The following is a 21,721-nucleotide window of genomic DNA, read 5'->3' on the forward strand; positions in this document are numbered from 1 at the left end:
TAAGCCAGAAAGAAAAACACCAATACAGTATACCAACACATATATATGGAATTTAGAAAGGAGGTAACAATAACCCTGTATGCGAGACAGCAAAAGAGACACAGATGTATTGGAGTCTTTTGGACTCTGTGGGAGAGGGCGAGGGTGGGATGATATGGGAGAATGGCATTGAATCATGTAAAATATCATATGTGAAATGAATCGCCAGTCCAGGTTTGATGCATGATACAGTGTGCTCGGGGCTGGTGCACTGGGATGACCCAGAGGGATGTGATGGGGAGGGAAGTGGGAGGGGGGTTCAGGATGGCGAGCACGTGTACACCCATGATGGATTCAAGTCAATGTATGGCAAAACCAATACAATATTCTAAAGTAAAATAAACAAAGTAATTAATTTAAAAGAAATAAAATAAAAATCAGAACTGTCTCTGAACATGAGAATTGTTTGAGGATATATGGCTGTCATAAAGCTAGGTCACTATAAACACACATCATTTGCTTCCATTGGAAGTGAAGAATGGCTATTAAGGTTTTGAGGAAATAAACTCTGGTGGGTTTTCTTTTTAAACTAAGTGGTTGATTGGTGAGAAGAATTACCAAATACCTGAGGGAGAAAGTATATGTCAAAGATTGCAAAGGAGAAGACTACATTTCATACTCACTATGTATCTTGAATTATATCCTTATAGAAAAAAACAAGCATCCTCAGTATTAGTATGTGTGTGTGCCGAGTCTCTTCAGCCATGTCTGACTGTTTGGCTACCAACTGTAGCCCACTAGGCTTCTCTGTTCATAGGATTCTCCAGGCAAGAATACTGGAGTGCGTTGCCTTGCCCTCCTCCAGGGTATCTTCCTGACCCAGGGGTCAAACCCACATCTCCTGCATCTCTTGCATTGCAGGCAGACTCTTTATCAGTGAGCCACCAAAAAATCCTCCAGTATCAGTACATAGACCTCTCAAATCTTAGTCCCAACATGCTTTTCTAGTTTTCTTCCCTATTCTTCCTCTCTGCCTCAACCAGATTTATTGCCATACCTGGGACCTTTTAGGCACCAAACTAATAATTGTAAAAAGAAAGGAAGGGAAGGAAGGAGGGATGGAGAGAGAGAATGAAAAAGTGAAACAGCAGATCAGTTCATTTCAGTCACTCAGTCGTGTCCAACTCTTTGCGACCCCATAAATCGCAGCACACCAGGCCTCCGTGTCCATCGAGTCAGTGATGCCATCCAGCCATCTCATCCTCTGTTGTCCCCTTCTCCTCCTGCCCCCAATCCCTCCCAGCATCAAAGTCTATTCCAATGAGTCAACTCTTCACATGAGGTGGCCAAAGTACTGGAGTTTCAGCTTTAGCGTCATTTCTTCCAAAGAAATCCCAGGGCTGATCTCCTTCAGAATCGACTGGCTGGATCTCCTTGCAGTCCAAGGGACTCTCAAGAGTCTTCTCCAACACCACAGTTCAAAAGCATCAATTCTTTGGCGCTCAGCTTTCTTCACAGTCCAACTCTCACATTCATACATGACTACTGGAAAAACCATAGCCTTGACTAGACGAACCTTAGTTGGCAAAGTAATGTCTCTGCTTTTGAATATGCTATCTAGGTTGGTCATAACTTTTCTTCCAAGGAGTAAGTGTCTTTAAATTTCATGGCTGCAGTCACCATCTGCTGTGATTTTGGAGCCCCCCAAAATAAAGTCTGACACTGTTTCCACTGTTTCCCCATCTATTTCCCATGAAGTGATGGGACCAGATGCCATGATCTTCGTTTTCTGAATGTTGAGCTTTAAGCCAACTTTTTCACTCTCCTCTTTCACTTTCATCAAGAGGCTTTTGAGTTCTTCTTCACTTTCTGCCATAAGGGTGGTGTCATCTGCATATCTGAGGTTATTGATATTTGTCCTGGCAATCTTGATTCCAGCTTGTGCTTCTTCCAGTCCAGCGTTTCTCATGATGTACTCTGCATAAGTGAAGTTGCTCAGTCGTGCCCGACTCTTTGCGACCCCATGGACTGTAGCCCACCAGGCTCCTCCGTCCATGGGATTCTCCAGGCAAGAATACTGGAGTGGGTTGCCATATCCTTCTCCAATACTCTGCATATAAGTTAAATAAGCAGGGTGACAATATACAGCCTTGACATACTCCTTTTCCTATTTGGAAACAATCTGTTGTTCCATGTCCAGTTCTAATTGTTGCTTCCTGACCTGCATACAGATTTCTCAAGAGGCAGGTCAGGTGGTCTGGTATTCCCATCTATCTCTGAATTTTCCACGGTTTATTGTGATCCACACAGTCAAAGGCATTGGCATAGTCAATAAAGCAGAAATAGATGTTTTTCTGGAATTATCTTGCTTTTTCCATGATCCAGCAGATGTTGGCAACTTGACCTCTGGTTCCTCTGCCTTTTCTAAAACCAGCTTGAACATCAGGGAGTTCACGGTTCACGTATTGCTGAAGCCTGACTTGGAGAATTTTGAGCATTACTTTACTAGCCTGTGAGATGAGTGCAATTGTGCAGTAGTTTGAGCATTCTTTGGCACTGCCTTTCTTTGGGATTGGAATGAAAACTTTTCCAGTCCTGTGGCTACTGCTGTGTTTTCCAAATTTGCTGGCATATTGAGTATAGCACTTTCACAGCATTATCTTTCAGGATTTGAAATAGCTCAACTGGAATTCCATCCCCTCCACTAGCTTTGTTCATAGTGATGCTTCCTAAGGCCCACTTGACTTCACATTCCAGGATGTCTGGCTCTAGATGTGTGATCACACCATCGTGATTATCCAGGTCGTGAAGATCTTTTTTGTACAGTTCTTCTGTGTGTTCTTGCCACCTCTTCTTAATATCTTCTGCTTCTGTTAGGTCCATACCATTTCTGTCCTTGATCGAGCCCATCTTTGCATGAAATGTTCCCTTGGTATCTCTAATTTTCTTGAAGAGATCTCTAGTCTTTCCCATTCTGTTCTTTTCCTCTATTTCTTTGCATTGATCACTGAAGAAGGCTTTTCTTATCTCTTCTTGATGTTCTTTGGAACTCTGCATTCAGATGCTTATATCTTTCCTTTTCTCCTTTGCTTTTCACCTCTCTTCTTTTCACAGCTATTTGTAAGGCCTCCCCAGACAGCCATTTTGCTGGTTTCCATTTCTTTTCCACGGGGATGGTCTTGATCCCTGTCTCCTGTACAGTGTCACGAACCTCATTCCATAGTTCATCAGGCACTCTATCTATCAGATCTAGGCCCTTAAATCTATTTCTCACTTCCACTGTATAATCATAAGGAATTTGATTTAGGTCATACCTGAATGGTCTAGTGGGTTTCCCTACTTTCTTCAATTTCAGTCTGAATTTGGTAATAAGGAGTTCATGATCTGAGCCACAGTCAGCTCCTGGTCTTGTTTTTGTTGACTGTATAGAGCTTCTCCATCTTTGGCTGCAAAGAATATAATCAATCTGATTTCGCTGTTGACCATTTGGTGATGTCCATGTGTAGAGTCTATCAGCAGATATAATCATGGCTTAAATGAACTCATGCTATCATGCTCCTCCCCTCTATGAAATCCTACTCTAATAAAGGATCTGATAGATTCAGATCAGAGTGTCTTTAAATATGGCACAAGAAGCTTCTAACTAACCTAAAGCAGTGGTTTTCCACTCTGCCTGCACATTAGAATCTGAGTCTGTGTAACCTCCTGGGCCTCCCTCATCAAAGATACACATGCTCTGTACAGCAATGGTTTGTTTTTCTAGCCCCTACCTCTTGCTAGGATTTCTAAGGACTTCTATCTTGTTCATGGTTGTATTCCCAGCCTTTAGCACAGTGCCCAGCTTCATTCCATCAGTGTTTTATGAGTATTTACCATGTGTTAAGCCCTGTGCAAATAAATAGGCTCTCTGAACACGTCTCGGATGCATGGATGAATGGAGGTATGGATGGTGGCTGGATAAATAGTGGATGGGAGATGGATAGATGGGTGGATGGACTGAGGATGGGTGGATGGATGGATGATGGGTGGATGGATGGATGGTGTTGAGATGCATGGATGGTACCTGGTGGACAACTATCACCACTGCCCAACGGCTCAACCCAGAGTAGCCTGAGGCTCCCTCATCCTCTTCTCATCCCTTTCATTCCAGACTGTCATTTCACTTTTCTGAAAGCCTTCTCGTTTCAATGGAGCCATTAGATGGTCCCTCTCGGTCCTCAGGCAACAGCTAATAGTTTCCCTCCCTTCTGCCGCCCAGCTGAATCCTGAATCAACACCAGTAAAGTGGGTGTGAACGGAAGGAGACTACATGATTTGCTATGATTTACCCCCGAGTGTGTGCATTCCTCTCCTCCCTCCCTCCTCGCTCCTCTTCCTTGCCCGCTCCCTGGGAACTGGTTCAACCGGAGCACCGGCAGTGCTCGGCATCTGCCCCCGGGGCCGGCAGGACGCAGCCGAGGAGGCGGGGCGCGCGCGGGCCGCGCCTTCGCGCCCGGGACGCCGGTGCCGGGCGGCCGGCGCGGCGGGCGCGCTCATGAGGCCGCCGCCGGGCGGAAGGACGCGGAGCCGCGGCCTCTCGCTGGGAGTCCTCGCCCTCTGCGTGGCCGCCGCCCGCTGTCTGCAGAGTAAGCGCGGGCCGGGCGGGGCCGGGCGGGGGGCGGACCATCCTGGGTAGGGGTCGCGGCCACCGGCCAGCGGGGCGGGGCGCGGCCTGGAGCGGGGAGCGGCCCCGAGTGCGATCGGAGCCGGAAGCCGCCGGGGGAGAGCCGGCTGCCAGTGGCCCCTCCGCCTCGGCGTTCTGTATTCCTTTTTCTTGGAGTAACCCGGCTGCGGCCCTGGCATCCTTGATTCCGGCGCACCGCGCCCCGCCCCTGCTGTGGGGACCCCCTCTCCCTCCGCGCCTTCTCGTGTCTCCAGCGCTGATCCCTGGTGCTTTAGGCCCCCCATCTCTTAGAGGAACTCCCAGCAGACCCTCTCAAAGAGGAAAGGGGGTCGGGGCCGGGGTCGGGGTCTGAACTCCTTGGGCTGGAGATGGCCCTCACCGGTCTGCCCCGGGCTCAGGGCTCAGATGGCTGGATCCCAGTGACCCAGACCACAGATCAGAGCGCAGCTGCACCTTCTCATTTAGTCATTCCCCTTTTGATCACTCCCATTTTACAGATTAGTCATCCGAGGTTTCCAGAATGACCAGCGCAGGGCCGCGGGCGGGGGAGGACCTCTAGAAGAGCCGCTGCTTACTAAGCGCCTTTGCGCTTACTGTCCCCAGGGCTTGACGGCACGTCTATCATTGAATCCTCAGAGCAACTCTATGTACAAAGTGCCACTCTTCTGATTTTCCCTTAGTTTTCATTGGAGTGTAGTTGCTTTAAGTGTTGTGTTAGTTTCTGCTGTACAGCAAAGGGAATCAAAAAGTGCCGCTCTCATGCCTATTTCACAAGTGAGGAAACTGAGGCACAGCTGTCGCCACCAGGCAGTCATAGAGTTAGTATTTAAACCCGGGTTAATGTGGCACGGTTGACCTTTACACCTCTCCAGCTACAGCCCAGCTTCGAAGGCTGTGAATCTCAGGAACCCACAAAGACTGGTAGAGACCGTGTGCCTCTGGCTGTCTGTGGAGCAGGAAGTAGGTTAGTCCATGAGATGAGTGGGTGCGTCTGGCGTCGCAGTGACCTTTCCTATCATTTTGCACCCCTCCAACGTGTTTCCAACCAGACATTCTCACGTAACATCTGTACAGCTGTCCCTGACGTTCAGGGGTCAGCCGTTCACCACAATGCGGATATCGTTTATTCACTCACTCATTCACAGCCCCCTCTGCTTCCAGGAAGCAGGCAGCAGTGGTACTGGGGATTCTGTGGTTCACAGTGTTGCCATCAGACAAGCAAACAAGAGTGCTGGCTGGGAGTGGCCAGTCCTGAGAGGAGGGAGTGCCAAAGTTCTGGAAGCTCTAGAGGCTCAGAACCCAGAGGTGGGGAATTAGACCAAGATTCCCAAAGGGAGCTGTGCCTACCCAGTGACAGGTAGAAAGAGCCGCCCAGGAATGGGACAATGGGACACAGGGCATCCTAGATGAAGAGGAAATACATGCAAAACTGGGAGGAAAGGTCACCGTTTTGCAGTTCTCCATTGAGGAGCGACTTCTGCAGAGCTGTAAACTGCAGGAAGGCAGGTCTCTAGCACTTGCCCAGTGCCAGCCAGCGTCTGCCCTGTGTCCCTGCCTGAGGGGGGCTATGTTTCCAGGCTAGCCCCCATGATGTGGGGAGGGGGGCTCCACCCTCTCACCAGCTCCCTCCACTCTCTTCTTCTGCAGCCTCTGCCCAAAGCCTCCACCCAGAAAGCCAGATACACATCACTGACACTGAAGCCTGCGTGAAAGCACGTGCCACAAGCTCTCACACACACACACACACACACACACACACACACACACACACACACACCCCCTGCATGTGAAGCCTTTTCTCTGTGAATGAGACTGTTATGGACCAAATGCTTGTGTCCCCAAAATTCCCGTGTTGAAACCCTAACCCACAAAGTGATGGTATCTGGATGTGGAGCCTTTGGGAGGCATTAGGTTTAGAGGAGGTCATGATGTTGCGATCCCCTGACAGGGAGGAAGAGACACCGGAGAGCCCCTCCTGTCTTGCTGCCTCGGGAGGACACAGCGAGACAGCAGCTGTCTGCAGGGAAGAAGAGTCCTCCAAATCTGCCAGGACCTTGATCTTGGCTGTCTCAGCCTCCAGAGCTATGCTCCTTAAGCTGCCCAGTCAACAGTATTTTGTCACAGCAGCCTAAGCTGACTAAGACAGAAGTAAAAAGTGCTGATGTCGTAAATACCCCCAAAATGTAGAAGCAGCTTTGGAACTGAGTAATGGGTAGAAGCTGGACAAGTTGTGAAGTACATGCTGGAAATACAGACTCTGAGGGCCGTTCTGGTGAGGTTTCGGATGGAGATGAGGAACAAATTGTTGGACAATAAGGAAAAGGTGATCTTTGTTAGAAAGTGGCAAAGAACTTGGCTGAGCTGTGTTCATGTTCCAGAGCTCCCGTTGAAGGTGGAGCTTGGAAATGATGAAATTAGATAATTAACTGAGGAGATTCTTAAGCGAAGTGTTGAAGGATCAGCTTGGTTCCTCCTGTCTGCTTAGAGTAAAATGCAAGAAGAGAAAAATGACTTGAAGAAGGAATTCTTAAGCAAAAAGGAACAGGAACTTAAAGATGTGGAAAATTGTCAACCTGTCTATATTATTAAAAAAAGAGCATGTTCAGAAGAGAGCACAGAGATTGTGACCAACCACTGTTTGATAAGATTAGCCTGGGTGTGAACCATGGGCCTAATCAGCCCCCGAGAAGGAACAACTCCAGTGTAACTGCAGGGGTGAAGACAGAGGGAAATGAGGGGAGGCCATTGGACTTGATGGATGTATCACTGTCTAGCTGTGTATGCTATTTTTCAGGATAAGAAAAGAATGAAGGCAATTCAGCCAGCATCAGAGTTATCTCCTTGGTTTCAAATGTGAGGGGAGCAGGGCGGGGTATTGGTTTCAACAGGCAAAGCGGAGGCTTTGCTGAGCTGCCCGGGGGGTCTGGGGATGTCCAGCGGAGCTGCAGGGGTGAGGTGACCCCTGCGTCAGTGGGTCCTGAAGGCAGAGCCTGGCACCACAGAGGATTATGAGTGAGCCTTAAGGGCTAATGGATTTCCCTTGCTAGGTTTTGGACTCACCTGGGACCTGTCACTTCTTTCTTCCTTCTGATCGCTCCTTCTTTGGAATGAGAGTGTATATCCTATGCTTGTTCCACTGCATTTTGGAAGCACATAACTTAGCTGGTTTCACAGGTTTTCAGCTGGAGAATAATTTTCTTTCAAGAAGAATCATACCTCAAGTCTTACCCAGTCTGATTTATTATAGATGAGACTTTAGAGTTGAAGGAGAAATGAGTTAACTTTTGGAACTGTTGGGATGGAATTAATTTTTTTTTCTTTCTTACTCAACTGTTTATTCAGGCATTCAGCAGATTGGGTGAGGCCCACCTACTTCGGAGAGGGCATTCTGCTCTACTGTCTTTTTTTTTTTTATTATTCATGCAGGAACTCATTGCATGAATTTTGGGGGACCAGGGACAGAATGTTATGGACTAAATGTTTCTGTCCCCACCAGAAAGCCATTATGTTGAAGCCCTAACTCCCAATGTAATGATATGTGGAGGTGGGGCCTTGAGGGGGCAATTAAGTTTAGAGTTGAAGTCACGAGGGCAGGACTTCTGTGAGGGGGTGGTGTCTCTCTAAGGAGAGAGACCACTGATCCCGCTCGCTGCATATGATGGTTCAGCAGGAAGGTGCCCGTCTACAAGCCAGGAAGAGGGCCTTCAGCATGAACTGAGTCTGTTGGCACCTTGACCTTGGACTTTCCAGCCTCCACAACTGTGAGGAGTAAGTATCTGTTGTTTGGGGCCCTGGTTCACGATATTTTGTTATAGCAGCTCAAGCTGACTAAGACAGGGCCTTAAAAGCCCTGAAAGCTGGCAGGTCTCCTGCACCTGGCCAGGTGGAGTGCTTTTCTAGGACCTTATTCATCTCCGGTCTCAGCTCTCAGCACCGGAAGTTAGCCATCAGGCCTCTGAGGATCAATGCCCTGCTCATCTGGACGCAGATGATCCAAGACTCGAGTAGGAACTCCTTGGGTTTTTTCGTTGTTGGTTGGTTGTTTTTAATTGAAGTACAGTTGATTTACAATGTTGTGTTAATTTCTGCCATACAGCAAAGTGATAATCAGTTATACATATATATACATTCTTTTTTTAATATTCTTCTCCATTGTGGTTTACCCTAGGATATAAACCTATATAGTAGGACCTGTTGTTATGTAGAACAATTTAGTTGGTGGCCTGAGCCAAGCCAGCTTGCTGCCTGCATTTCAACCCCAGCTTCTAAAAAGCAGCCTGCTCCCCTAGCACACACCCACACCCACTCACACACATGCACACATGAACATACACACAACTATTTCACATCCCCGCTTTCCCAGGGTGGAGCTGGGGTGGAGGAGCTGGCCCTGCTGAGTCGCTCCTGGCCAGAGCCCAGGAGAACGGAGGAGCAGCCGGGGCCGGGGCTCAGCCTGGGGACCAGTGAGGAGGCCGGGGCGGCCACAGCTGCGTGGAGCCAAGGTTCTGGCTTAGCTGGAGGTGGCGTGGGGTGGGCGGGAAGGGAGAGCCAGCCTAGGGAGAATCCCTGGGGAGACCCCAGGATCCATCACCGCAGGATACGGCCCCGCTGGCACCTGCTTGGCCGTCCGTGTTGGCACGCGAGTATTGTTACTGAGCACGTAAGGTGCACTCCACTGACCCAGGCGAAACCGATGAATGAGGTGTGGGCTCTCTCTGATTTATAGACAGTGGTCTTTGTTTGTTTGTTTGTTTACATCCCCTTTTTATTTATTTTTATTATTTTTTTACTTTACAATATTGTATTGGTTTTGCCATACATCGACATGAATCAATAAACATACCCACCCACAAGAATGGTGCTTGGGTATGCTTTTAAAAAATGCAGTAAAAAATGGAATCATACTGTGCTTGTTACTCAGCAGCTTACTTTTTATAGCAATCTTTTTTTTAGCTCTGTCCACATTGATAGCCGAGATCTTGCTCATGCCTCTCAACTATTAATACTATACGTATGTCCTATCCATTCTTCTTAGCTAGCCCGTCCTGAGGGACATGGCATCTTGTGCCTGGCAGCCCTTCCCATGGGGAGAGCAGAGCCCTGATACGGGGTGAATGTGGCGCTGCTGATGTGACATCGTGTGGAAGGCGAGCCAGGCTGACGGGTGCCCTCTCCTCACGCTTCCCCTGGGGGTGGTGCTCAGAAATGCCTGGGGCTTACACTGAAGTTATTGAGGGAGGGGTAGCATCACCAGAAAGTCACCCGAATGGCTTCATCCCTAGTTTCCAAGAGGGTCCTGAGGCTACACTGTGCTGGGCTGGGAAAGGGCTGCAGTCAGGAGACCTTCCTCTCTCCATCGTCCCTGGGGCTTCAGGCCACTTATTTCTTCCATCTGCTCTCCGGCTTTCTTTCCTTTTAGTACTCTGATGTATCTTAACTCACGGTGCATATTATAAATCAGTAGCTTTGCTATAATCTCTGTGGCCTGGACTGAATTTGAGTTCTTCCCTAGCCTAGAGAACGCGTGTTGCTTCTGTCGGTCACAATCGGCAGGAAGCATCCTCCTCCGTGGAGGGTGGGATGGAGAAGCTGATGTTGGGTCTTGTAGGATGAGCAGGTGCATACAGCAGGACGGGGTGGAGAAGAGAGCTCCAGGCATACAGCAGGTGCTCAGCAGCTAGGAGGACAGATCCTCATGGCGCCTGACACAGTCAGGGCCTGCTAAGTGACAGAAGCAGTAAGGGTGTTGCCTCAGCAAGCACTTACTGGGGATTTAACTGGTCCCCCATCTGAGACCCGCTGACCCTGCACCCCCTTAGCCTGTGCTCTCAGGACCCTTGTCTGCCTGCACCTGGGTTTTTCCTAGGACACAGGCTTGGGTTAAGAAAGTATTTATCTATCCGGCAGAAATGGGAATAGGAGAGAGGCACAATTGGCAAGTACAATGTTGGGCAGTGATTTTCTTCTATAACTGGTTTGCCAGGCTGGGAAGGCACCAGTCAGCCCTAAAGGGACACGCCAGACCGTCAAGCAAGCACAGAATATTCCTGCTGCTCACCGTGGTCCAGGAAGCTCAATGGCCTGCCCCTACAGAGGCACATCCCTGGGGGCAGCTCAGGCTGATACCATCTGTACCCCCAGAGGAACCCCACGGCTCTGGGGCATCCCATAAGTCCCCTGCTGGGAAGGGCAGGGCCTGAGGTCTGGTCCCAGTGCTGGCGGCAAGCCCTGTGTATTAGGTCACCTTCCTTCTCTGAGCGCACGGGGCCAGGAGGGTGGGCTGGGTTCGTGGTTCTCAATCGGGGCTGCATCTAAGAACCTCTTAGAAGGCTGGTAAGACCTACAGACGCCTACCCCGCTCCTTCTTGTCTCAAGGAAACAGCCTGGCAGGAAGTGTGTGCCTCTCTCCCATCTTCCATTCTCAGAACATCTACCACTGTGTGCAGGAGAGTCTCGCTTCTCCCTTACTGGTAGTTTAATCCTGACAGCCCCACGGACATTCTGCCACCAGGCTTAGGTCAGGAGACAAGAATGTTTCTCTTTGAAGTTTGGTTTGGTTTAGTAAATGGTTCCTGAGCACCTAGTGAGGAAGGGGCACTGTGCCAGGGGCCAGGGACACCCGGCACGGTCCCTGCAGCTGGGATCACATGACCGGGCGGGGAGGGTTGGGTCCCACCTGGACGTTCAGTGGTCAGATGCTCGGGGAGTATGAGAGATGCATTCAGCTGAGAGCTGGAAGGAGGCTTCTTGAAGCAGCAGCCTCGAAGTCACAGTAGGAGGAAGCCAGGTGAGCAGGGAGGAATACGTTCTGAGCAACAGGAATAATGAGCACAGACACGGCAACACCGTCTTCTCGCCCTTAAAGCCAGTAGCCGGTGGCAGTGCCTTAGTTAAATGAGGTTTTTCAGCCTTGGTCAGTTTCTTCATATTCAATCTGATAAACTGTCTAGAGAAATGGAATTGGGAAAGTCTTGGATCTTAGGTGCCAAGAGTAGTTCCTCTGATAGACTTACAGCAGCGCCGGGGGTCGGGAGGGAGATGTGAGTCCTCCACAGCGGACCCTGCTGGGGACCCCGTGGGGCTCCCCGCGGCGTGCTGTCGGCCCTGTGGCAGGGTTCCCAGCCCAGGCTCACTGTGGGGCTGGGGCACATTCCTTTTGAAAGCCAGTGCCCAGAAACGGGGCACCAGACCCTCTCTCTCCTCTCACCATCAAGCAAGCCCTCCACATTCTCTGGGTGCAGGAAGGCTGTCAGCTCAGCTCGAGCACCTCAGTCTGCGTGAACCGTCCATCACGTCGTACCCTGCCGGGTGCCGGCAATCCGGACCGGACTGTGTGCTCGCCTGCTCCTTCCGGTGGGGGGATGGGCGCTCCCTCTCTGAGCCTGAATGGAAAGCCCGCTGGGAGCTGCACTGTGCAGGCTGTTTGGGCCTGGCAGAGGAGGGGACATTCAAGATGGACCCTTCCAGTGAGCAGAAACCTGAGAACGGGGAGGGTGATGTGAGCCGAGTTACAGAGGAGAGGCCGCAGCGGGGAGTGGGCCACAGTCTGTGCAACAGCAAGTAGGGAGAGGTGACTAGTCTTGGGCGATGGGGCAGGAAAAGGAGGGTGAGGCCAGGTTTCTTGGGTCTTTCAAAGGAGACACAGCCAGGTGGGTTTAGAGAGATTGCTAACAATAGCCTCTAGCCAACGAAGAGAAGAAAAGCCAGTACCTCCCAAGGGTTTACAACTGTTTTTTGACAATGAGACAATACCTGTGACTGTTTGTCAATCACATGCTTTGTGCCAAGCACATTAACTGCTGCCTTCCATGCATGCTTGCATGCATGCCAAGTCACTTCAGTCATGTCCTACTCTTTGCGACCCCATTGACTGTATAGCCCAAGAGTCTCCTCTGTCCATGGGGATTCTCCAGGCAAGAATACTGGAGTGGGTTGCGGTGCCCTCCTCCAGGGGATCTTCCCAACCCAGGGATTGAACCTGTGTCTTATGTCTTCTGCATTGGCAGGCAGGTTCTTTACCACTAATGCCACCTGGGAAGCCCTCTTCATAGTAATCCTGCCAATGGGGACTATGAGTCCCCATTTTATAGATGAGGAAACTAAGGCTCAGAGAGATTGAGGGACTTGCCTAAAGACCTTCATTCTTTCATCATGTGTTTATGGGAAGCCTACAGTGCCAGGTACTGTACCAGGCCTTGGGGATCCCATAGAAAAGAAGGTAGACTAGCCCCCTGGGTTCGTAGCTGACAGTTGATCTAGGAGGATGGACCATTAATCAAGAGGAATTACAGCGGGGGATTTCCCTGGTGGCCCAGTGACTGAGACTGCACTTCCACTGCAGGGGGCGGGATCGATCCCTGAACGGGGAAAGATGGCCGTGTGACGCGGCCAAAAAAAGAGAAATTACAACGGACCGGGTTAAGAGAGGAACACGGAGCTCTGGGAACCTGGAGCTGGAGCCCCTGGTGCTGAGACTGCATAAGGCTCCCTGGAAGAAGTGATGTTTAAGGACCTGTGGGCTGGAGAGGGGCTGGCCCTCAGTCTCACTGAAGGAGAAGCTGTGTACTCTCACTGCAGTACCCAGTCACTCATGCGTGTGAACTGTCTTTTGCTCACTCTGCACCAGTCTCCCAAGTACCTTCAGGCATCCTGGGAAGTCCTCCCAGAAGAACTGTTGGAGGTCAGAGCCTCATCTCTACCTTCATGCTCCTGTTGCACACACGTTTCCACAGAAGTGTCTGAGGAGGCGCCTCCCTCCCAGTTTCCCAGACCCACTGTAAGTCCTGTAGCCCAGCTCTGCAGAGGGTAAACCCAGGGGCACCTCACTCTCTAAGACTGGGCAGGGGCAGGCCTCCTGCCCTTAGCCACCTCCGCCATACCTGGCTTTCTTAACCTCCAAGTAGAAACACAGCAGTGATGTGACTGTAGCCTGTGGCTGTCCCGAAAAGTGTTCAGCTTTCCAGCAAGGATGGCTCTTGCTTAAGTTAAAAAGATTCCAGAAGGAATTCCACAGGGAGGAAATTCAGGTCACCCAATTCTTGCCACACTTCTGCAAGTGAATCACAGAATTACAAATGCTGATTCAAGTTCTAAACCTGTTATGCAATTTGAGCTGAAAGAATGAGCCTCCTTCACTCAACACTCCAGCTCCCAGCCTCAGCTTAACTGCCTCAGTCCCTGGTACAACGCCAGCTTCTGCTTACATACCCCTGAGGATCGGGAGCTCACCACCTCAATAAGCATCTTCAAAGAATTCTCTTTAATAAAAGAGAAATTATCTGTAAAGAAAATAATATTCACTTTAATATTATTGAATGGTCACCAAATGTTAGAAACTATGATAAGCTCCTTATATGTATTGCCTCCCTTACACTTCATTCAGACTTCCCAGGTGGCTCAGTGGTAAAGAATACTCCTGCCAAAGCAGGAGCTGCAAGGGATGCAGGTTTGATCCTTGAGTTGGGAAGATCCCCTGAAGGAGGAAATGGCAGCCCATTCCAGTACTCTTGCCTGGAGAATCCCATGGGCAGAGGAGTCTAGCAGGCTTCAGAACATAGAGTCACAAAGAGTTGCAAGAGACTTAGCCCACACACAAACATTGAGAACCTTTGCTTTACAGAGTTGCAGGGGGTGAAGGAGGCAAAGGAAGTTGCTTAGCTCACCTGTTCCTCCTTCCTAACCCCAAGCATGTCTAGAAATAGGACTGGATACAATCAAATTTGACTGATGCCAGAAAGAGTCCATTTCCCCCAGAAATCTTGCTGAAAGGCTGTCACGGAGTCTCAAGCATTCCTTTTCACACAATGGCCCTTCATTCTTTTGGTTTAGGCATTGTTAATGCCCAATTGGGTCTGCACTTCAGCTGCTAAGCCTTTAGTGTGGATTCGCTCAGTGGTTTTCAGTTTTGGCTGCACACTGGGATCACATAGGGACTTTTAAAAAGCACAGAGGCTTTGGTCTCACCCCTAAAAATTCTGAACTCACTAGTCCAAGGTAGGCTTTTTAAAAACTTCCCCAAATGGACTGATATTCACAGATTGATAATAACTAGATTAGATCAGGTGGTTCACCTTGGTCCAGCCTCCTGTGACTGGGGAAGTGGGTTTGCAGGGCCTTCTCTGCGGGGCTCTGAGAAGAGGTTGGGTGGTGCTGTTTGGATGCAGAGTAGTTGGTTAGCCAAGTAGCGAATGGTGGACTTGCATGTGGCGTGTGTGACTCTGGGTTGGTGCTCCATCAGGGTTAGACCCTTTCACTTCCTTCCCAAATGCTTGTTGAATGAGAGGAGACTGGATTAAGTCTGGATGAAAAATCACCAAAGGGAGCTCCTCTGTGCCCTTGGGATTGTTCCTGGTGCGCAAGCGCTCTCATTCACATGTGTATGGGCTTTTTAAAAGACTGAAGCACTGAAGCCACGCCGTGATGATCCTTAGTTACAAATGAGGAAAGGATGACTCAGAGAGGGAGATTTGCACAGTCGCCCAGATAGGGCATGGCGCAGCCAAAACAAGACTGGGGTCTTCAGATTCTGGGGCTTCCCCAGCCAGCATCTTGCACTCCTCTTTCACCCTCTGCCCCCACAGGCAGGTGTGCCTTCTGGGCATCTGGAGAGAAGGGCAGCATTTCCACTCTGCAGTCAGAGATGGAACTGAGAAGAGACCCGGGTGAATACAGTGGCCCAGAAGCCACTGAGCGTTTCAAGCAGGAAAGGGTGCTCTGCAGTGTTCCAGATGGACAAGGTCATCTGCTGGGAATGAGGAGGAATTTGGAGGTCTGGAGAGATTGGGGAAAATTGCTCATAATAATCACAGAGAAAGAAGGAGTGAATTTACATGAGAAGTACAGTAAGACAGTCTGGAGGACCATCTCAAGGGTACACTGTGTTCCGTTGCTCTGGAGACTGTCTGCTATGGACTTTGTGCCGCCATGTTAACTGCTCAGGCCTCAGGTCTGGGCAGAGAGGAAGTGAAGAACAGTTGAACCAGGGTGAAGGTTTTCAGGCACAGATGATGAAAAGAGAGAGGCCGCTAGAGTTTGAAGAATCTTGGCCAAGGAGAGGGAGGAGGTTCTTGTAGATGAGGGTGCTGGAGGCATGGGGGCTGATGCCAGACCTCAACCTCACGGCAGATTTCTGCCTGTTGGAAGAATGAAAAGGAAAGTCTGAGGGGAATAAAGCGCTCACATTGATGAGGGTGGACCAAACTCAAAGGTATAGGAATTTTCTGGAGAGGGTGGAGGAGTGATGGTCTAAACCAGTGGTATCCAAAAAAAGTATAATGTGAGCCACACACACACAAGCCACGTATGTCATTCTAAATTTTCCAGTGGTTACCTTAAAAAAGAAACAGGCACAATTAATTTTAACAATGTATTTTGTTTTACCTAATATGTCTAAAATATTATTTCAATGTATAATCAATACAAAAATTATTAATGATCTATTTTACATTCTGTTTAACATATCTTAATACATTAAACAGAATCTTCAAAGTCTCCCAAATCTGGTGTGCATTTAACATTTAGAGCACATCTCATTTCAGACTGGCTAATTTCAAATGCTCAGTAGGTACTGTGATGTGCAGCTCCTGTCTCAGAAAGCCCAGGCCTAGACTCCTGCTTCTTGTCACATCTGCCTCCCAAGTCTGTACCAGCACTGAGTGATGTGCTATGTTGGGAAATGAGAGAGCTGTGGAGTGGTGAAGGGAGGGCTGGGCTCCAGTCCCAGCTCTGACCTTCTACTCGGCAGGAACTTGGACACATATCATGCCTCATCTTTTTCTTTCTTTCTTTTTTTTTAATGAATAAATGTACTGCTGGTTTAATAAGATTCTGCTCTAAAACATTCTGATCACAGACTATCTTTTAAATTGAGGTATACCTGATTAGTTTTAGGTATTATGATTCAAAACTTTTAGAGATTATATTCCAATTATAGTTTAAAATATTGGATGTATTCCCTGTGCCATATAATATATTCTTGTAGCTTATTTATTTCATAATAGTAGTTGTATCTCATACTCCCCTACCCCATCTTGCCTCTCCCCACTTTCTTCTTCCCACAATAACCTCTAGTTTATTCTCTGTATCTGTGAGTCTATTTCTGTTTTGTTATATTTGCTAGTTGGTGTAATGTTTTAGAGTCCATATATAAGTGATAACATACAGTATTTGTCTTTCTTTGTCTCACTTATTTCACTAAGCATAATACTTTCCAAGTTCATCCATGTTGTCCCAAATGGCAAATTTTCATTCTTTTTCAGGGCTAAATATTTTTCAATATAAACTGTGCATTTATACTACATCTTCTTTATCCATTCATCTGTTGATGGACACTTAGGTTGCTTCCATATCTTGACTATTGCAAAGAATGCTTCAGTGAACATTGGGGTACACATATCTTTTCAAATTAGTGTGATTGTTTTTTTGGATGCACACCCAGGAGTAGGATTGCTGGTTCATATAGTGATTCTATTTTTAGTTTTTTGAGGAACCACCATCCTGTTTTAGATAATGGCTCTACCAGTTGACATTCCCACCAACACTGTACAAGGGTCTCCTTTGCTCCACATCTCACCAATATTTATTTGTAGTTTTTGATGAGGGCCGTTTGACAGGTGTGAGGTGGTAGCTCATTTTGGTTCTGATTTGCATTTCCCTGATTAGCCGTGTTGAGCATCTGATTTTCATGGGCCTGTTAGCCATCTGCCTATCTTCTCTGGAAAAATGTCTATTCAAGTCTTCTGTATACTTTTTTAATTGGATTCTTTAGGTTTTCTTTTTATAGTCAGTTGTATGAACTGTTTATACATTTTGAATATTAACCCCTTATTGGTTATATCATTTGCAAATATTTTCTCCCATTCAGAAGGTTGTCCTTGTACTTTGTCAATGGTTTTCTTTGCTGTGCAAAAGTTTTTAAGTTTGATTAGATCCTGTTTGTTTATTTTTGTTTACTTTATCTTAGATTTTAAAAAATGTTGCTACAATTTATGTCAGAGTGTTCTGCCTATGTTTTCTTTTAGGAGTTTTATAGTTTCAGGTCTTACCTTTAGGTCTTTAATACATTTTGAGCTTATTTTTTGTATGATGTGAGAAAATGTTCTAATTTCATATGTATCTGTCCAGTTTTTCCAGCACCATTTACTTAAGAGACTGTCTTTTCTTCATTGACCATAGTTGCATGGTTTTATTTCTGAGCTCTTGATGCTGTTCTGTTCATCTTTGTGTCTATTTCTGTGCCAGTACTACACTTGTTTTGATTACTGTAGCTTTGTAGTATAGTTTAAAATCAGGGTGCATGATACTTCCAGTTTTGGTCCTCTTTCTCAAGATTGTTTTCGCTCTTCAGGGTCTTTTGAGTTTTCATACAAATTGATGATTTTGAGCTGTGGTGTTAGAGAAGACTCTTGAGAGTCCCTTGGACTGCAGGGATATCTAACCAGTCTATCCTAAAGGAAATCACTCCTGAATATTCATTGGAAGGACTGATGTTGAATCTGAAACTCCAATACTTTGGCTACCTGATGTGAAGAACTGGTTCATCTGAAGAGACCCTGATGCTGGGAAAGATTGAAGACAAGAGGAGCAGGGGATGACAGAGGATGAGATGACAGAGGATGGCATCACCAACTCGATGGATATGAGTTTGAGTAAATTCCGGGAGTTGGTGATGGACAGGAAAGCCTGGTGTGCTGCAGTCTATGAGGTTACAAAGAATCAGACACGACTGAGCGACTGAACTGAACTGAACTGAACCAATTTTTAAATTATTTGTTATAGTTCTGGGGAAATTGCCATTGTTTTGATAGGCATTGCATTGAATATGTAGATTGCTTTATATAGTACGGACATTTTAACAATATTAGCTCTTTCAGTCCATCTTATCATGATATATATTAAAAGATACTTAATAGGATTGTTTCCTTAATTTTTCTCTGATAGGTTGTTGTTAGTGTATAGAATTGCAACAGATTTCTGTGTATCAATTTTGTATGTGCAATCTTATCAGATTCATTAATGAACTCTATAATTTTCTTGGTGGCATCTTTAGGATTTTCTATGTAAAGTAACACATCTTTTGCAAACAGTCACAGTTCTACTTCATCCTTTCCAATTTGGATTCCTTTTATTTCTTTTTCTTCTCTGATTGCTGTCACTAGGACTTACAATAGTATATTTAATAAAAGTGGCAAGAGTGGACATCTTGTCCTATTCCTTATCTTAGAGGAAATGCCTTCAATTTTTCATCATTGAGTATGATTTTATTTGTGGGTTTGTCATATATGACCTTTTTTATGTATGTATGACCCCTTTATGGTCAGGAATGTTCCCTGTATGCCCACTTTCTATAGATTTTTATAATAAATGAATGTTGAATTTTGTCAAAAACTTTTTCTGCATCTATCGAGATGATCATATTTTATTCTTCAGTTTATTAATGTGGCATATCATACTGATTTTCTAATGTTGAACTGTTTTTATATCCCTGGGATAAATCACACTTGATCATGGTGTATGATTGTTTTAATATATTGTTGGATTTGGTTTGCTAGTATTTTTTTTTATTTTTTGAGGAATTTTGTATCTGTGTTCTTCATCAGTGATATTGGCCTGTTTTCTTTTTTTGTGGTATCTTTGTCTGGTTTTGATATGATGATGGTGCTTGCCTAGTAGAATAAATTCAGAAGACTGTGTTCATTTGCAGTTCTTTGGAATATTTTCAGAAGGCTAGATGTTAATTCTTCTTTAAATGTTTGGTAGAATTCACCTGGTTCTGGACTTCTGTTTGTTGAGAGTTTTTAAAATTAGGAATTCAGCATCATTACTGCTAATTGCTCTGTTTATATTTTCTATTTCTTCTTGTCTCAATCTTGATTGTATGTTTCTAAGAATTTGTCCATTTCTTCTAGATTATCCATTTTGTTGGTATATAATTGTTAGTAGTAATCTCATATGAGCCTTTATATTTCTATAGTGTCAGTTGTAATTTCTTTTCCATTTTTAACTTCATTGATTTGGGCCCTCTCTTTCTTTTCTTGATGACTCTATCTAATGGTTTATCAATTTTGTTTGTCTTTTTAAAGAACCAGCTCTTAGTTTCATTTTTTTCTATTTTTTTAGTCTCTATTCCTGCTCTGTTCTTTATGATTTTTTTTCCTTCTAATTTGGGAGAGAGTTGTTATTCTTTTTCCAATTCCTTTTGGTACAAGGTTAGGTTGTTGATTTGAGATTTTTTTTGTTTCATTTTTGATTTGAGATTTTTTTTTTCTGTTTCCTGAGGTAAGTTTGTATCCCTATAAACTTTCCTCTTAGAACTGCCTTTGCTGCAACTCATAGAATATGGATCATTATGTTTTCTTCTTTTTTTTTGGTTTCCAGGTATTTCTTTGATTTCTTTGATTTCTTCAGTGAACCATTGGTTGTTTAGTAGTGTATTCTTTAGCCTTCATGTGCTTGTGATATTTGCTGTGTTTTTCACATGTTGTTGATTTCTAGTGTCATAGTGTTGTACCAGAAAAGATACTTGATAGGATTTCACTTTTCTTAAATGACCTGAGGCTTGTTTTGTGGCCTAGCATATGATCTATCCTGGAGAATGTTCTGTGTGCACTTGAAAAGATGTGTATTCTGCTGCCTTGAGGTGGAATATTATTTATATATCCATTAAGTCCCTCTGGTCTAATGTGTCATTTAAAGCCAGTGTTTCCTTATTGATTTTCTGTCTGGATGATCTGTCTATTGCTGTAGTAGGGTTTTAAAGCACCCTACTATACTTATTACTATATATATATATAAAAAGTATATATAAGTAAGTATATATATTTACTGTCAATTTATCCATTTATGTCTGTTCATATTTGCTTTATATTTAGGTGCTCCTGTGTTGAGTGCATATATTTAGTGATCAAATAAGCAAGTACCTGTGAAGCAAAAAGCATGGGTCCTTTACCCTAATCCCCTGCCTCCCTCACAGGTTGAGACAGTGCTTGTGAAGTACTTTGTCAATTGTATTAATATAAATGTGAATTGCCAACATTTTCAAATGTGAAAAATCTGGGACTCTGACCCAATCTTGGCATGCATTTTGTTTATTTATTGTTTTTATTTAAATAATACTCTTACTCACTAAAATATTCTAACTGTTCAAAAGGATATAAAGTGAAATGTAAAGTTTTCTCCCATCCCAGACACCCAGTCCTTTCCCTGAAGACAACCAAAGACAACTGATTTTTAGAATACCCTTGGGAGATATTTTGTGCGTGTTATGGATAAATGTGCATATCTGTGTGTGTGCACACGTGCACATATACATATCATTAGTTTACTCAAACAGAACAGTTTGTACACACTGTTCTGCTCTGTGCTTTTTCATTATTTTTGAGATAATCTAATATCAATGCTTACAGATCTATCTCATTTTTAAAGTACTGGTGTAATATTCCAAAGTATGAATATTAATGATGTACTTAATCAGTTGTGACATAATAGGAAATATGTATTTGTTTTCTGCTCCTGATTCCCGAAAACCTAGTAATTTCCTGGGTGATATCGGTGGTAGAAACTTTTTTTTTTTTTTTGGCTGTACCTTGTGGCATGCAAGATCTTACTTCCATGACCAGGGATCAGACCCATGGCCCCTGCAGTGGGTGTGCAGGATCTTAACCACTGGACCAACAGGAAGGTCCCAGGACCATTCTCTGGTTCCTGACATATAAGCTTCTAAGACCCTTGGATTCTCCAGAGTCATGAATGCTTTTTTTGTTTGTTTGTTTGTTAATGATGTGACTCTTGGAAGATGAGGGCTCACTGGCAAGGATTAGAAAGTTCGAACTTTCAAGGCTTCCCTGGTGGCTCAATGGTAAAGAAGCCATCTGCCAATGCAGGAGACATGGGTTCAACCCATGATTCAGAAAGATCCCACATGCTACAGAGCAAGTTAACCCATGTGCCACTATTGAACCTGTGCTCTAGAGCCTGGAAGCTGCAACTACTAAGCCCATGTGCTGCAGCTACTAAAGCCTGTGCTCCACAGCAAGAGAAGCCACCACAATGAGAAGCCTGCTTACCACAACTAGAGAGTAG

At 45.8% G+C, this 21,721-nt stretch overlaps 1 protein-coding gene across 2 annotated transcripts in view; it reads left to right on the forward strand.

The window, feature by feature from the left end:
* The window catches only part of VSTM5 (V-set and transmembrane domain containing 5), a 29,356-nt gene continuing 12,125 nt past the window's right edge, over window positions 4,491–21,721 (forward strand). For both annotated transcript variants that reach the window (XM_018043460.1, XM_018043461.1), the window contains exon 1: window positions 4,491–4,604. In XM_018043460.1, coding sequence (XP_017898949.1) covers window positions 4,514–4,604 — 91 coding nt within the window. In that variant the 5' untranslated portion in view covers window positions 4,491–4,513. The remainder of the gene's footprint in view (window positions 4,605–21,721) is intronic.

The sequence above is a fragment of the Capra hircus genome, chromosome 29 (assembly GCF_001704415.2).
Source record: "Capra hircus breed San Clemente chromosome 29, ASM170441v1, whole genome shotgun sequence".
NCBI classification, from domain to species: Eukaryota; Metazoa; Chordata; class Mammalia; order Artiodactyla; family Bovidae; genus Capra; species Capra hircus.